General features: G+C 39.7%; 1 protein-coding gene across 1 annotated transcript; it reads right to left on the bottom strand.

Moving 5' to 3' along the window:
- Positions 1–269: 269 nt before the first annotated feature.
- Positions 270–17,385, bottom strand: LOC124125565 (multiple epidermal growth factor-like domains protein 10). Its single transcript, XM_046488892.2, has 10 exons — positions 17,317–17,385; positions 11,035–11,169; positions 10,073–10,285; positions 8,941–9,168; positions 8,037–8,171; positions 7,752–7,898; positions 6,743–6,889; positions 4,394–4,531; positions 2,610–2,709; positions 270–2,496 (listed from the first exon to the last, which is right to left on the bottom strand). The coding sequence occupies exons 1-10, from the start codon at positions 17,372–17,374 to the stop codon at positions 2,313–2,315; spliced, it is 1,485 nt and encodes a 494-aa protein (XP_046344848.2). The 5' UTR covers positions 17,375–17,385; the 3' UTR covers positions 270–2,312.
- Between the last annotated feature and the right edge of the window lie 899 nt (positions 17,386–18,284).

Genomic DNA, 18,284 nt, shown 5'->3' with positions numbered 1-18,284 from the left:
TTCCCCGCGTTGATATTGCTGAAATACTGATTAAAACGGCGTAAAACCATACTCACTCACTCACGCAAAATAGACCGAGTTGTCGTTTCTTGTTAATATTCGCAAAAACATACCAAGGCGAGTCAAACCTCTTACAATATAGCTATCGGTCATGCTTTTGTATGTAATATTGTGGATAATGATAGACACATAGACATATCACATTGAGTATGTACTTATTCGGTATGTTTAAAATTCCGCAAATAACAACAAATCTCGCTTTCTACATTTATTGTTTATTACGAAATTCTTTATTTGAAACATTATTGCATTCTTCTATGTAAATATACCAGAATATGGCAATGCTACAAGCGATTCGAAAGACTGGGAAATGTGAGTGAAGGTATGAGAAAAGACAATGAGAAAGTGATAAAAAAGCATGGTCAGTAGACGGTAAAACATATTTACAAGAAGAGGTGTTGTTCTTCTTTTAAAAAAAATACTGGAACGTCTGGTCCAAAGAGCTTATGAAGGTCTTAATTAATTCAATACACAATCTTTGATTTCTTCAATAAATTTATTTTCGCGCGCACAGTTCTTGCAAAAACTGTCATAGCGAGAGCACCGTGCCGAGGAGTGTGGGTTTTAACATTTTTTATAACAAATGTGAATGGTTACTTGTTTACCTTTACGAGTTTTACCTAACATTATATAAATATGATGAAACTCCACAATTGTTCGGGTTTTATTTTTACAAAGTAATAACTATAACCATGTTTTTTCAATACTGATGTTGATTTTAAAACTAACGTATATTTAGACCACAGGCGGAGGCCTGTATATAATCGAGTCTGGCCCAGATATCAGTGATTGATATTATGAGCAACAATCGACGCCGTCGGGATGTGATGACACGCCACCCAGCCTGACCACCGATCCATTAAGTCGGACCTTACGACAAATCAACGTTTGAGGGAACCACTTAAAATCCAGAATCCCAGAATCCCAACAGGGCATATATAACGAACTAAAAGACATATACGTATACATTTGCAATAAAATATATGTTTAGTTTGTAATTTAAAGAAACCTAACGTTCTTTATTATTTTCGAACGGACGCAAAACAAGGTAATTCAATCTATCCTAATGATCAAACAAATATTGTTAAGGAATATCGCGAAAGTGGTGACTGACAAGGATTTCAAGGTACATATTTACAGTTAAATTACATATACTAATCATTACAATGACACACCTGAAGGAGACTACTGAAAAAAAATTAATCTAGCGAGAGTCTCAAGTTAAATGACAAAAGGAACACGTATCATTGTAAAAACTACATAATCGGATAATTTCATACTTCATACTAATGATTATAACTGCCGAAAAACATAAGTTCGACCCAGTTAAGGTCTCTTCCCATAACGTCTCAGAATATAATCTTACTGTTTTCGTTATAAGCGTTATACTTTACGTCATTGTCACATAGCGTTACAGTGCGGGATAAAAACGACAAAAAAGGACACATATAAACAACGAACAATACAAATTCATAAAGTCAAAATACAATGTACATAAGAATATGATCATTAGACATATAACATAAAACATAACATAACATACTTCATGTATAGCAATCAGTGGAGCAAGGTTAAATAACGACTGTGACATTATCTGAACAAGAATTGCATCCCTTCAAACATTTTGCATCGCAAGTCAGCCCAGGCATTTGTGTGGCCCATGTTGAACACTAGTACCATACAATGACATACCATACCATTCTGCGTACTCTGATCCTTGTGTTACTTTACACACGATAACTGCCAAACCACTTGTGAAACACACAACAGTGAAGATGCAAATCAGAATACATTACGCTTTGCTACTCTGACATTTGATAATGCAAACAATAAAATGAAGTTATTATTGTTATTTTTCAGGATTCGTTGGCATGGAACACATGGAAGCCAAAAAACGTTATGAACGTTCTGATAAACGTCTGTTTATCACACTGATCTTGGCATGGACATACAATGCACGTATTTCGCGAAATATTTAATCTGATACTGATAATATTCGATTTTGACATCTTTACAAGCAAAATACCAAGCAACATCAATAAGGTCCATGATCGTGAATAATTTTGTCCTTGTTTCAAGAAAGGTTGTCGGAAAAGTATTTAGCAAACACAATTATACAACGAGGTATCTATTGCCTCATTTCGGGGTTCTTTGCACGTCAAATCAATACGACGTGGTGTAACAATAATGTTGTTCAACATTTTCGTGATTGCACAGACATGTGATTCTTAGATTAGATTATTTAAATATTCTTAGTTTTGAATCACATTATACGTTGACATCTTATCTTCCTCTCTTGTGAGGTCATTCAGTTCAACATAGTCTTGACCATCAACACCGGAAACATGCGCGTGTGCAGGAATCTCCCCAGTGTCTGTAACAGTCATATTTCTCCCGTCTTTAGGATCTGCGCAAGCTGATGATCGCCACGTCAGTCTGAAACATGAAAGTATGGCGGACAATCCCATAAAAACTCTAATGCTTGAATTATTCTGAACAGAATGATTTTAATACCGAACGTATAATGTTTATAAAATGCGTGCAGTTACCTTCCAGTTCGAATCAGACATGCGGTCAGTCCAGCAATAAGCAACAACATCACAGCCATTCCTATTGCTCCCCCGATGACACCACTTGTTACAGATGACACTGGATTGAATGCCATAACACACATTAATCGAAACATTATGTTATGCTGCACATAAGATATTTTGCGTCATCCGTATGCCAGCTTAACGTGTCTATACTCAACAACAAAAGTTCCTGTGACACCAATATTTCAGTGTATTTTTCAAACAAGTAAAGTTTGGTTTTCAATATTGTAGTACATGTATGGAATCAAGTCACCAAAACGCAGCTGCTACAGAAAAGCATACATTCCATGCAAAAGTTGACTTTTATGCAAGCCCCATGCATTTTACTACCCAAGAATGGGTATAAAAACATGTGCGTTAACGGGATTCCATATGCATTGTTCAGCATCGTGCTGACAACAACCGCTCAGAAAAACAAGAAAATGACGCAATAATGCAACATTACGAAATGCCACGCCTGTCCGAAAATGAGCTTCTGCGAGCCATTAGTTTGCTTGAAGCAAGATCGAGTCAACGTGATGTTGCAAGACAATTAAACGTCCACAGAAACACCATCTGGTGTTTATGGCAACGTAGGCAACAGATGAATGTAGTCAGAGACCCTCCCCAACATGACAACTGGATTTGAACAACAAACCTACGAAATCGATTCCAGCCAGCAACAGTGACTGCAAGAAGCACCCCTGGCCTTCGACGAATATCTTCACAAACCGAACGTCGCCGCCTCAGATGTGTAGGGATTGTCGCCAGAAGACCCCCCGACGTCCCATTTTGACAAGAAACCACCTTCAAGTACGTCTACAGTGGTGCAGAGAGCGTTCTACGCTGGACGGCAAGGCAGTGGGGACAAGTTCTATTCACTGACGAGTCTCGTTTTCACCTCAGCCACACCGATGGACGGATGCGAGTGTATCGACGTCGAGGTGAACGCTACGTCAAGCATTGTGTCATGGAATCAGATCGGTTCGGGGGCGGCAGCGTTATGGTATGGGGGGGGGGGGGGGGGGTTACAGCAAGACAGAGGACCCGTTTGATAGTGGAAGAGGGTAATCTCAATGGACAGCGCTACCGCGACGAGACCATCGGCCCTGTTATTCTACCGTTTTTGCGTCGTCATGGCCCAGGCATGATCTTTCAACATGACAACCCCCGGCCTCGAATTGCTCGACTTGTTCAGGATTCTCTTCAACAAAACAACGTGATTGTCATCCCCTGGCCGGCTCGATCCCTGATCTCTACCAATCGAGCACATGTGGGATGAGATGGATACCACGTGTTCCACAGACACTCCAGAAACTTCGAAACTTGCTCCAGCAGATATGAACAGATATCCCACAGGACTTTGTGTGACGCCTGGCCCATTCCATGAGACGAAGATGTGTTGCTTGCATTGCAACCAGAGGTGGACTCTATTGATTTGTAAATTGACATTTTGGCATATTCATATTATTATGAAATCAAGCATTTTCTGAAGTCAGTATGGCAAATTAAACAATTTGAACACTTACAGGAGTCTTTTATCTGTTGCAAACCGAAATTGTTTCTGATTTGGTTAAAGAACATCACTTTGCATTAAATCTTATTCGATATCACAGGAACTTTTGTTGTTCAGTATATATTGCGCCATGAGAACTGTGTTAGTGTGATAAATGTTTAACATCAAACTACATTTAATATGTGGTCCTTATGTTGATTAATTTAATAAGGGAAGCACAAAAAAGGTTCAACGAGATTCTAACCTCTGACATCCACATCACATCGGTCACCGGTAAAGCCGTCCAGACAGTCTCCTGGACAGTGCCCATCGCCAACATTACACGTGACGTCACAGTAGCCGCAACGAGAACAGTCAGGCCCAAAGGTTCCAGGTTTACATTCTGAAGGTTAGCAATTCAGATCTTAAGTAATGAAGTGATATCATTCAAATGTGAACAAAAGCATGCTCCAGTTACGACAAGGTGACTATTTGATAGAGAGTGTTTTGTAATCCTATCAACAAAAACCTGAACACCCTTTCCCAAAGTGTTGTGCATTTATCATCCTGCACTTGCACTGCCACAGCTTTTAACCTTGTTATATAACTATCACCAAACACTCATTTAGTGCTTATATCCTCTGGTACAGGTTCACATCATGTAATCACAGGCTAGGGATGAATGTTCACCCAAACGAGAATCATACGCTTTAGGGCGATTCTTCCCGCTCGTACAAGTTGGACACAGAACAGGCGGAATTTAATTAAATCTTAATAACTCAGTCAGTATTAAGCCACCTTTCCTTCCTTTTATGCAGGAACTAGAGGATGATGTTTTACAGCGACGGGAATGTAGAACTGAACCTACTGAACAATGAACATTTATTTCTCCTCTTTTCCGCCACCGATAACACTGGATGGCATCATCATCAATTATTACATCACATCGTGTATAGAATCTTTCCAAAGGATCAGGATTTTCAATGGATTTCTTCGTGTAAACAAAAGTGACAAAACCCTTTCCATATCGATGATAAATATCTGCAAAAAGCATGAGCATGTGTTTATAAATCACTACCAAAAAGCGATGATAGCAGGTGTTGACCGAAAGGGTGAGCGTATTCACCCCACCGGTGGCACTCGTCACTAACACACGCAAAGGCAAGTCAAATGTTCGCCTGAAAAACACGAGAACATATTACAAGGACATCCCATTTTGACATTATAAAAGCACATGGTCTCATACAAGTACACTAATCGCTTGTCATTATGCAAGCACAATCCAGGGAGTTGCATCGGACATCACTTTTGTAACCAGTGCATCACATTTGGAAATGTCTTCCACATGTCTACCAACTGCAAGCTCCACTTAGGCCTTCAATGGTGCAGCCTTGATAAAAAAAACCCGTCTGAACAAGAGTCCGTCGTATGACACTCTTGGAAGTCTTGGTAGAAAGAGCATGCCCGTTTGCAGCTCCAAAGTTAAAATGTCAAAATGTAAACACTAAAAGCTGGAGCTTTGCATCACTCGATACAAAAGGAAAGCTATCCAATTATCGTGACACTAACTGACAATAACACTGATTAAGTGCCTTCTTGTAAAATAAAAACAAATAATGCCTATTTGACAAAAGAAACAAAGTGGGTTTTTTTACCTTTAAAAAACACCTTCTGTGTTTTGAGTATTAAATATATGTTTTCAGAAGTACTATCAAGACAAAATTGTGTGGTAGTCACGTTCAAGCTTATACCAGCATCACTAAGTATACACCCAATGATATATAGTGTCCTTTCGTGTTTAGCCATAGTGTGCCCAAATTGTCTTGCAATTGGACTCCTTTCTTCCTTGCTCACTGACATGATATCATTCCATCCACAAACAGCATGTGTCCCTACTCTGATTCACACTAACAGACAACTCCACAACACTTACACTCATCCCTAGTGACAAAACATTATTCCTTGTACAATTATACGTTTGGCATACAGTCATTATCACGATATTATTACTTTTACAGTATCACAACCACTGAAAAATGTACCCATTGAGTTTTACAAAGAATCCTCACTTTAACAAAATGAAACATTGGCATATACTTTAAAGGTCTTCCATGATATATTCGCACTTTTGTACACGCTGATGATACTTCACAGATTTCAGAAGGTTACCATGTGAACATCGCTACCGTTGCTACCGTGTTGTTAAACTCTATGGCCAGAGGGGCACACAGGAAGGTATTGAACGGATTAAAAAAAATAAGTGTGTCACGCTGTTGTACAGTCAGTGTCTTTCCATCCGGGATTGCAGCCGTTTTCACACTTGCCGGTTACGTGATCACATGTTGGTGTCTCACTGCAGTGTCAGAGCACAGGTAAGCACAGCCGTCTCCGAAGGTATGTAAGCATTCTAAAGCAAGTTTATGAATACATGAGTACCAGGCATCACATATGAAGGAACAATTGATAATAGAAGACATGTGTACCTCTATTGGTGCATTGAGAACGTCTGACAACCCCTCTGGTTAGATGCATGAATTTGTGGTTGGGATACCTGGTGTTTTTTCAAACAAGCTTGACCAGGTATCGATTTGTTGTAAAAACATTATGGTCTTACTCTGTGTACAGTCTGTTCCATTCCATCCTGCCATACAACCCCCAACACATTCCCCTGTCACGTGGTCACAGCTAGAGTTGTCGTCCTCGCAGTTCCTATTGTAGCATTTCTGATTACAGTTTGGTCCATACTTGCCAAGGGTACATTCTGGAACATGAAGTTCAACATAGTTAAACGAATGCACTATATGATTAACTACCATACCCTTGTTGATTTTATTGTTATTTGGAGGTGATCAAAACACAGATTACATTTGAAGTAGAAACATAGGTTCCTTGGGGATAATTAAACTATAGACATACACACACACGCTCACAGACACACTTTATAAAGAAATGTTACATAATTTAGGTCCGTTAGTAACATGAAACATGGCAAGCCACTCATTCATTGATTTCATTCAAAACGTATAGAATGTTTGACAATAACGGTTTCTGTATCTTACTCTATGCGCACTGCATACACACAATGTCATTTCCTTGACTGGAAAAGTGAATACCAAAACCTTTTGTATGTTCAGCACACGTTCAGCAGTGTATTGAAGCTGACTGATTGATATTGGATTTAAGAATGTATAAACGTAACATCAATGCCTGGACAGTTGGTATGCCAAGATCTAACGCCCTTGCATATACATCAAGTATATATATATGAATGTATTGGTATTTTGAAGTATAAACTAAGTCAGACTGTTTAAACACTATGGTTAGAGGGTCACACAAGGACTAGGTGTACCCAAACCAAAATGTCTCACTGCAGTGTCTGGCAGAGCACAGGTAAGCACAGTCGTCTCCATAGGTAAGTAAGCATTCTAGAACGTGTTTATTGATACATTTGTACCATGCATCAAATACGTAGGAACTATGAAATATTTAAAAATATTTATCCCCTTATTAGTGTCAAACTTGAACCAATGATCTGGTGCATCAAATTGTGTTTGAGATCCCTGGAGATATTTTCAGCAGTTAAGGCCAGGTATTGATTTGTTGTAAGTACATTATGGTCTTACTCTGTGTACAGTCTGTTCCATTCAACCCTGTCAAACAACCCCCAACACACTCCCCTGTCACGTGGTCACAGCTAGAGTTGTCGGTCTTGCAGTTCCTATCAGAGCATTTCTTATTACAGTTTAGTCCATAATAGGCGGGGATACACTCTGAAAACATGAAGATTTTAAATATAGTTACAAATGAGCTGTATGCCCTCGACTGTTTTTGTTTTAAGTTTGGGACTAATATACGATCCTGAAGGTTGATTCTTGATGAAAAATATCAGCACAAAATCAAATAGGAACCTGTGTCACACTTGTCTTGCTTCCAGCCTGGGAGACAGTATCCACTCGGACAGATGCCGCTCACGTAGTCGCACACCTCACCGTCACAGTGGCAGTAGGTGTCACAGTCAGAGCCGAAAGTACCAGGACTGCAAACTATTGATGAGGGAAAAGGAAGGTTATATGCATTTTACTTACTATGAAAACATTCATGCATATACATGTACCCGCATCTACAAGGATTAAAGTATACAAAACAAATGTGTAAAATGTGTTATAGAATGCATCACAACTTAATTAACTTCATATAATCGCTTATGTGAACACATTTCAGAAATATGTTGTTAAAATTAGTAAAACCAGTGTCCATAAAGTAATAGTAGTGTGCAACAAGAAATGTGCTAAAGGTACATTACTATTCAAATACTGTATATATGTAAATATGCGTTTGTTGCCATTCTTTTCCCTGGTTTTTATTACTCGTCTCATTAATAACAAAATAGAGTGAATTATTTGAATTAAATTTATGTAGGGGAAACCCTACGGTTACGATGTTAATAAGCGTTTCTGAGGCTTAGAACATGGTTTGGGGCAAATATGTTGGGTGAAATGCGGCAGTTTAGATTACTTGTCGACCGATGTTCAAGTGTTTAAAGTGGAATTTAGGATTAACAATAGTATCTATTGTGTCATTTGTTTTTGGTGAAGCTTCCCTGTTTTTTTTTATGAAAAATCCAGGATGGGTATTGTTAACATGGATACTTTCGTTGATTACAGTAATGGTGTACAGGGCCAGGTCGATCCCTTCCCCGGAACACGTTTAAAACATCAGAAAACAAAGAGCATATTGATATTTAAATGAACATATGAAAAATCAAAACTTGGAGATTGATGAGTTATATATGATATTAAACATGATTCCTACCGTCAACCTGCACTTCGCAGAAATCCAAAATGGGTACTGTGTCACCGCTGTGTTTTACAGTTGTGTACAGCACTAGATAGCGCCCGTTACCAGAACATGTGACGTTCAAAACATCAGGTATGTCTGTCCCGTCCTCCTTCCCTGTCAAGTTGTAGCAGTGGTCTCCGGCAGGTGGGGAGGCGTCAGTTTCAGCTGTGTAGATCTGGATACCATTCCGACGAACTTTATCTGTTAAATGTCAAAACTGATACAAATGTCTTAATTAGAAAATGTATATTTATGAAAATAGGATCACTCATATATATTTTATACCTTAAACATGTATACATAAGCAACATCTTTGTCAATCATGAAACAGACTCGTGCAGATCCGGGATAGGATAGGTCTTCAGCAACCCAAGCTGGCCGTAAAAGGCGACTAACGGGATCGGGTGGTCAGGCTGTGTGACTATGGTTAATACACGTCATCGTATCACAATGGATCGATACTCGTAATGTCAATCACTGGATTGTCTGGTCAAGACTCGATTATTTACAGACCGCCGTCATATAGCTGGAATATTGCTGAGTGCGGCGTTAAACAACAAACAAACAAACAGTCAACATCCTAAAATATGCCTATCGGACATAAGGCTGAGGATGTGGTTGGATGGGGGTTCTGAAAGTTGGGGATGCGGCATTCCGCTTGTTTGTAAGCATAACGGTCAGCCGATTGCGTTTTTATTCCACGCATTGCTGTAGTCCACCTAACACACTCGGCAGATATGAATGGGCTGTCGGTAGGAGGGGCTTGTGTGTGTACCCTTATAATACCTGCAACCTCTAACCGTTGCACAATTACTCCTACCTACATATTACGTGAAATAACAAATGTTCACAATTTCTAATCTTTGGAAATCATTACGAAGTAAGTTTCATGTATGCATGTGTACAATACTGAACCCATGACCAAATGTAGACTAGACTCAGAACTGAGCAAACGCCACCTTTCTGGATTTGACAACCCTGAGACAAGGTCTAAGTTTCATGTCGTTTGAAACAGGTTGACGTAGTTTTGGCACAAACTGCACAGTGGTAATTATTAGCTAAGAAGACATAAAATAGTCTTTACAGTGGGATGTAAACGACTCACGGTCTGTCCTGAGGTATATGGTGACGTCATGTATTTGTGTCATCTCACTCAGATCCACTCTCCACCATGCATCTGCTATACTAGCGTCGTTGAAGGCTGAATGAAAGCAGAAGCTATCGTGGCTCGCTATGGTAACTCCGTCCACAGCCTTACTTGGTGACTGATGGAGATGGACGCAACTGGCTGATGTTGGTTTACCGAGTGCTTTGTTATCTGTCATAAGATATAATGTTAGAGTAAAGAACAACCATAGGTCCGTTTGCAACTTTGTTTCACAACAGAAAATGTATCAAATGTAATGTTCGGAAATAGAGGATCACACCTTCAGATGACACTCTAGGGTGCTTTGACACATGTTATATGCTGATCTACACTTAGCTTGTTTTTAGGAAATTGTGCACAGATAGCGCAGGTGTGCTAGGCGGTGTAACTACAATTCGCTGTGTAGAAGGATGTCCTCGAGGCCTGCAAGTATCCGGTAATCGTGGGTTTGACTCCCAGATATGCCTTGACGATTTATGGCTCAACAGAATCATACCTGTGCACCAAAGCATTCTTCTCACATGAAACTGATACACCGTGATATAACGGACGTAGTGTTGAAAGCGGTGTTACAGCCGTTCAGTCACTGTCTTTATCAAAGCCCTTGCACTGACGTTTATCCGATATAAAAGGTATACGCGTTACTGCTAAAGCCTCTGTTGAAGCGAGATAGCTTCAAGCAACAAAGTCATGGATTTTGATACGATCAGAATACTATTTAGGATTAAAAAGTATTTGAAAGGAGAGAATGTATTGAAATGGCGATATGAACATCCGAAGAACGTAACGATTCTTTATTTTGTTATTGAGGTCATGTCTATGTAAGACATTTGACAAATTGCAGATAAGAATTAGCTTTACCGCTCTGATAGTCTTACGCTGATTTAGAGTCAAAAGTACACTGAAATTTATTACTTTACATTTCTGGCATGTCGGTCCTGACCACCCTCTGTTGCAGGTCTGATTTCTGCACCCATCTCTAAAATCACACGTGGCGTTGGGACAGTTGCAGTTGTAACTACACTGGTAGCCGTATGTACCACCAGGGCACTTGCCTGTAATATACGCATTATATCATAGATAGACAGTGACACTGACAGAAGTATGTATCATCAAGGCAGCTGCCTGTAATATATAAACGTTATACCATAGGAAAACAATGACATGGGTATCCATATGTACAATCAGGGCAGTTGTAACAGCAGCAGAATAGTATAGATAGACAGTGACACTGACAGAAGTATGTATCATCAAGGCAGCTGCTTGTAATATATAGACATTATACCATAGGTTGACAGTGACGTGGTTATCCATATGTACCACCAGGACAGTGGTAACGACAGTAGAAAAGCAAGCCAAATTCAATGTAAGGACAGCTGCCTGTAACAAAAGCATTGTATCAGAAATAAACAGTGACACTGGTAGGCAAGTTTACTGTCAAGACAGCCGCCTGTTTCAGAAGCATTTTGTCAGGAAAAGACAGTGATACTGATAACTATATGTAACATCAGGGCAGTGTTAGCAAAAGTATTATATTGTAAAAAGACACTGATACTGGTATCTGCATATACCACCGGGATAACATGCCTGTTACTGAAATATCATATCAGAGATACACACTGTGTTGCCGTATGTAATATAATGGCAATTGAAACAGAAGTATAAATCACATTTCGTCAGTGCCACTGGTATCTTTTATGTAACATCAGGGAAGTTGCAACAGAAGTATTGTATCCTAAAATGACACTGACATGGGTATCTGCATGTAACACGGGGACATGTACAACTACCTGTCAGACTATTAAAACAGAGACAGTCAATGTAGTCGTGTGTACCTCTACGACAGCTGACTTAATTAAACAGTACATTGTGTTATACAAGACATAGACAGCTACATGGGGAGACCCATGTAATATCAGGACAGATGCCTGTCTCAGAAGTATATATCGGCTAACAACAACAGTAACACTAGCAGCCGTACATGCATGTACCATGAGGACAGCATCTTGTAACTTAACAGAGGCAATATATCAGAGATAGGTTTCTTGATTTGTATCAAGGATACACCAAATAGTCCATGCCATCAAATTAATGTGCAAGTCGTGTAAAACGATTAACATCAGTTATTTTGAGAATTTAACCATGACACTTTCAGCGATCGATATGTAGAGACAGACGAGGTCAGGTGTTCTTTATCAAATGTGTACACTTCAACACTGCTTACAATATGCATAGTGAATACTTAACTGTCTCACTTATCACATCCGCTTTCTCACAGTTAATTATTCATTGCCCGTTCGTTTCGAGGAAGTTCATTATACAGATGACACAGGCATCACTCGCAATGTGGGCAAGCCGCACACAGCCTTTTCTGCAGATCTGCATCCCTCGGGTTTCACTGACATATTAAATTTCGTTGTTTCGTTGATTTATACATAAATTAATCTGACAATTTCTGTATTGTTTATCACGCTTTTGTTTTCCATTGTAACATAGAGACAGCGTAGGAAATGGAAATATATCCTGTTGCCGATATGCGCGAGTTTGGGTTTGCATTGTAGAGTATTTATTTGTCATTCCCAATTGAAGAGTTGGGGTGAAGGTGAGGACACATATGTACCTGTTGCATCTAGGGGGCTAACATTCTAAATCTAACATTCTACATTCTAGGCATCTAGGGGGTTAACATTCTAAATCTCATTCTACATTCTAACACAGACGTAGGTGAACATTTGACTGAAGCACCAGTAACTTATCAATGATTTACGATCAGGAAAGTAGTCCGTCATAATCGTACCTTAGGTCATTGTTTACACTCTTCCAAAAAGGAAAGGTAGATTGTTAGTGAATTTATTGTACCTAATAAAGTCGATATATTTAATTTAGTATAATATATACAAATATAAAATTTTGGAGCTCGATAGTCACATGTTGTCGTTGTTTATATGCATTGAAAACTGTTCATTGTCATGTCACGTAAGGCCACAAGGTTGCGCAATCAAGGCTCTGCATCTCCTCGGCATTGACTGGATAAATGTAAGAATTCTGTCCTGCGGATTTCTGCGCCATTCTGCTTTTAACGCGTTGGCCAGTAGTGGGTGTGTCTGCGGCGTGTCCTGCCCTTGACGTACACGTCGATCGAGTTCATCCAAGAGGTGTTCGATTGGGTTGAGATCTGGAGATCTCGACCGCCAGGGCAAGGCGTTGATGTTTGCATTATGTAGGTAGTCTACCATCACACGAGTTGTGTGCGGCGGAGCGTTGTCCTGTTGAAACAGCTCCCTCTGGCGGTCAATGATTGGAAGAATGTGACGTTGAAGAATTTGATTCATGTAGCGGTTGCTGTCAGATTTCCCTGAACCACAACCAAGTCAGATCTCGTGGTGTAGGATATGGCCCACCACACCATGACAATACCGCCACGGAAATTGTCGAATTCACGTGCACAATGTGGGGCTAATCGCTCATTTCGATGACGATAAACACGTTGTCTTCCATCTCCCCGGTGAAGAAGAAATCGTGATTCGTAGCTAAACCACACTCGTCTCCAGTTTCTCAAATTCCAAGGCTGTAAGGTATGGCACTAACGCAAGCGTCTTCGTCGATGGATCTGTTGCAAAACAGGAACGATAACTGGTCTTCTGGGTGGGATTCCAGCCTCGCGAAGATGGTTCCTGACAGTCTGGTAGGACATCCTCCTTAAACCAGTGATGCGTCCTGCAGTCTCCGTAGCTGTGACATTGCGATGACGTAGGTGGAACAGCCGAATGTAGCGATCCTGTGCAGGGGTGGTAACTATTGGTCGTCCGGTTCTCGGACGGTCTGCAGTGGAATTGAACTGTGTGTATCGGTCCCAAAGGCGGATACGTCATATGGCGATGTTCCGATCGTCAGTGCTGAGTGTCGGCATTTTCGAACTTGAAAAATGTTGACATTTGAATGACAAATTATTGGTTTATGTTTGCCTTTTTATAGCCACTACCGCGAGTTACGAATGCCATAAATGGCACGTGTATTTTGCTTTGCTGTTTTCTTCCATGACATCTTTGAACAAGTGTCAAAACAATGCCGTTTAAGACATTGCAAATCGAAAATGGCTGCGTTTTGACGCACCGTTTGTCGAATATCAGGCCACTAACATTTTCCAAAAACGCATATCCAATTTATATACCGAATTTTTGTGTAGTCAGGTTCAATGAACTATATACTATCTGTGCGTTTCATTTTGTGAAGAGTGTACATCTATGTTGGATACCAGTTATCTCAAACGGTCGTCTCTCCCACAGGTTGTAAAAAAATGAAATATCAAATATATCTGAAAATAGTTATACATATGTCTACATAGTATACACAAAATAGAACGTCTGAGAGGTATACACACAAGAACAAATGGGAGACATGTTGATGATACTATATGTTTGTATTGTTTTGTTCTCGAGGGACCACACTGTCCTGACACAAACATTGACATTGAGACCACGCGTCTAGAATGAATACAATTCATAATTAATGATGAAATGATAGCCATTATAATTTGTCCCAAATAACAGGGGAAGTATATGCCCTACCGTAATCCAGGTATTTATCCGACTTAGTCATTGGCATTCGCCAAGTCAGGCACACATAACGCACATGATGAATTTATCCTTGTTACTGATGAACTATATGACCTTCATATTGAGCTGGTTACAAAAGCCCAATGTTATCAATGTGACATATTGAACAAACAGACAAGAGTCAAATGCTCCAGGCTTTCAAGTCGAGATAATAAGGATTTGAATACACCAAACAGTATGTACACATTATCATATTTCCCCCTGTCATTTACAAATGGAGCATATGGCCATCAAAATAAGGAAAGGACATAGATATTATATGTGTATCAATGTTTCCCGCTAGATGATGGCAGGGTTTACCCGAGAGTTCAGAACATGTGCCCATTGTTATTCACCAGCTATCGGGAGATGAGTTTGATCATCGTTATGGTCTTTACGCCATTGTATGAAATAAGATAAATCTAAATATACCCATGAATATTATTAAACATTGCGCTTTTTAATAAAATAAAAAACGATTGTTACATGTTTGTGCATCACAAACAAAATCTCACTCAATTTATAAGTAAAAATATTTCATCTGTAGATAGAAATGAGTTCACTAATGTTCGGTAATGTCATGTCATCACACATATATTTTTTATGCCAGTATACCACTTGTAAAATTCACTTTGAACAAATCCGCGGGTGGTTAATACAGACTGACAATATACCACATGATCTGCGCGAGCCGATATACAGTTCCACACAACTTACGGTGTTTTGACGTGGAGAACACTCTATTGGTAACATCCATATCCGGGGACCACTCTTTTGGTAACAATGCAATGTATACTACAGAATATATGCACTATCACTTCTTTTCAACCAATTCAAAAGTATTCATGTCGAGTTTGAAAGTGAGTAGACTGTTGTAATCTTTCCCGCTGCTGTTACGAGTGTATATACACCATACACAATCATTTTAGATTCTAAAATCCTATCTGGAAATGTCTCAATCTTCGTCAATCAACAATATTATACCAGCAATATCTAGCGTATCTTCTTCAGTCCAGTTATCTGGTTTTTGAGTCATAAGGTCATGTGGTACAGTAAACTACGTTTATAACGAACATGCTTATAACGAACTGACGGATATAACGAATCTACTTTTTTGTACCGACTATTTGCTGTCGTTATGCTGTATATATGCTTAAAACGAACAACGGTTATAACGAACTAAAATTAGTGGTCCCTTTAAGTTCATTATTACCGTAGTTTACTGTATTATCCAAAGGCATAACATCCTAGGATGGGGTGGGGTGATTGGTAAGGGCACCGTAGGAAATGTAAACCGTGCCAGAAAAGGTTTGAAGAGTATATTTGGGGGAGATCACATTGCGAATACAGAGTGAATACATGTCAGAGTGAAAAAGCTTGACCAAATAGTCCATGCTATCACAATAATGTACAAGTCCTGCCCTAGCTTGTTATTAGAATACTAATACATCTGTTAAAATGTTTGGTGTTACCTTCATCTAGAACCACAAATTGTGATGGTTTTATATAACATTTATTAAGAGAGAACGTGTCCTTGTGTACTGACCAGAGAGGGCGTCATGAACATTGCATGCTGACGAGAGAATATGCTTGTTTCCTGACTAGAGAAGGCGTCCGTGTGTATTAACTAGCGGGGACGTCCTTGTGTACTGACTAGTGGGGACGTGCTTATGTGCTGACTAGAGAGGACGTCCTTGTGTACAGACTAGAAAGGACGTGCTTGCGTGCTGACTCGAGAGGACGTGCTTGTGTACTGACGAGAAAGGACTGCCTTGTGTGCATGTACTGACTAGAGAGGAATTGTTTGAATACTGACTAGAGAGGACTATCTTGTGTACTGATGAGAGAGGACGTTGTTGTGTAATTACTAGAGAGAACTGCCTTGTGTATTGACTAGAGAGGACGTGCTTGTGTACTAACTAGAGAGGATGTGCTTGTGTACTGACTAGAGAGGACGTGCTGGTGTACTATCTAGACAGGACTGTCTTGTGTGCTGACAAGAGAGGACGGGCTTGTGTACTTACTACCACACCGGAATTTGGTATCAACGCATTTCTGACCACGTTTGGCAAACTGATCCAGGCCTGTCCTTGTTCATGTCATGTCCCGTTATCGATGCTCGTGCGTTGTAATCCAAAACTCTCATATGCTTGGTCTGTGCTCATCAGATCCGTGGTATATTAAACTTGTGCGAGCAACGTTCACCTTTCAGCATCAAAACAATATGCAGACTGTTTCCAGAATAAAATCCCCCAACAAAGTTAGCCACTTAGTACCGTGCAGTGTTGTCTGTACTGTTTGATGAAGCATGTATATTTCACAGCTTTATGTCAACTTTGAACGACAAAAGAGTAATGTCCAGTGTCCTATATGATAATGTAATCATATATTAATTGTATATTATGAGAGAGAGATCGAGAGCAAAAGCGAGAGAGAGAGAGAGAGAGAGAGAGAGAGGGAGAGAGAGAGAGAGCGAGAGAGAGAGAGAGAGGGGAAACCGCATCACTGTCCTTCACTGTTCACATGTCATTATGGTAATTCAAATCCATTTCTATTATAAAATTTATACGAAAGATGTTCCTTCTAAGTTATAAGATAGACACCTACCTGATGTAATGTGCAGCACATAGACACAGAGCAGGATAGCGAGCCTAACCCCCTCCATGTCGAGCAGGAATCTTAATGCGGTTTCCGTTGTCAGCTGACAACCATGTCATACAAAGAGTTGAAGGCCCTATCTGAATGTGACTATTGTGGCTGTTTCACTGTGTATTGAGCGTGTCTGTGATATTCACCTGGCATGACAAAGCGTTTTAATGTTTTCAAAGTCCGAATGCGTTTCCACATCCAAGTACACGTATTTATACGCAGACATAATCAATATATCTGACCGTAAACATTTGAGTGGGTTCTGCACCTTTTCTTTCCCCGATTTAGCCACTCAATCTATATCCTTGACATTATGGACCTTCTAGTAACCATAATACCTCTTGACTTAAGTCTGAAGTTATTAGCCCAACCACCAGCATATCTGTATATAGCGTGCAGCCAATGATCATGGTCCTCCATTGAGAGAGTGCGCTGTGCTTGAGCTTAACGCAATGAGAACAGGTGAGGCCGACTTCGAAAAGGTATCAAATGGTTTACTGATATATTTAATATTCAGACTATTAACTGTTCATGTACTCATGTGAGATTAATGTGATGCTAATAACTATAGTATTCAGACCATAAACTGTATTATCCTCTACAGGATAACATGCTGGTATACATGCATATGTACGACCTGCAAAGATACATAACAATGAGAATATAATAGTCATGAAACAATAGCGTTTATTTCGTTCCATGAAAAACTATTATCGAATCATGTAATAGTAGTGTTACATACCTGTATCTTTGCTTCATGTCCGCATTGGCGCAAGTTAACACAACTTAATTAGAAATTAAGTTTATTGATGATAAGAAAGGCAAAAGGTGATTGTGAAGGTGAAAAAGGCAATCATAAATATTTTACGGGGAATTTAAACATGGCATCTTGTAAGTCTTCTTTTCCACCAATAGGTTTTGCTACT

The sequence above is a fragment of the Haliotis rufescens genome, unplaced genomic scaffold (assembly GCF_023055435.1).
Source record: "Haliotis rufescens isolate VD_foot unplaced genomic scaffold, xgHalRufe1.0.p SCAF_2, whole genome shotgun sequence".
Classification (NCBI taxonomy): Eukaryota; Metazoa; Mollusca; class Gastropoda; order Lepetellida; family Haliotidae; genus Haliotis; species Haliotis rufescens.
This window is presented reverse-complemented; position numbering and strand designations above follow the sequence as displayed.

What these genes read in the sequence shown, in the direction of transcription:
- LOC124125565 (XM_046488892.2), bottom strand. Translation starts at nt 17,374, where the DNA reads ATGGAGGGGGTTAGGCTCGCTATCCTGCTCTGTGTCTATGTGCTGCAC. An exon ending in TGGAACAGACTGTACACAGA is followed by an intron (nt 6,890 to 7,751) that starts GTAAGACCATAA and finishes TTCATGTTCCAG; the next exon opens with AATGTACCCTTGGCAAGTAT. An exon ending in TGTCTGATTCGAACTGGAAG is followed by an intron (nt 2,497 to 2,609) that starts GTAACTGCACGC and finishes TTCATGTTTCAG; the next exon opens with ACTGACGTGGCGATCATCAG.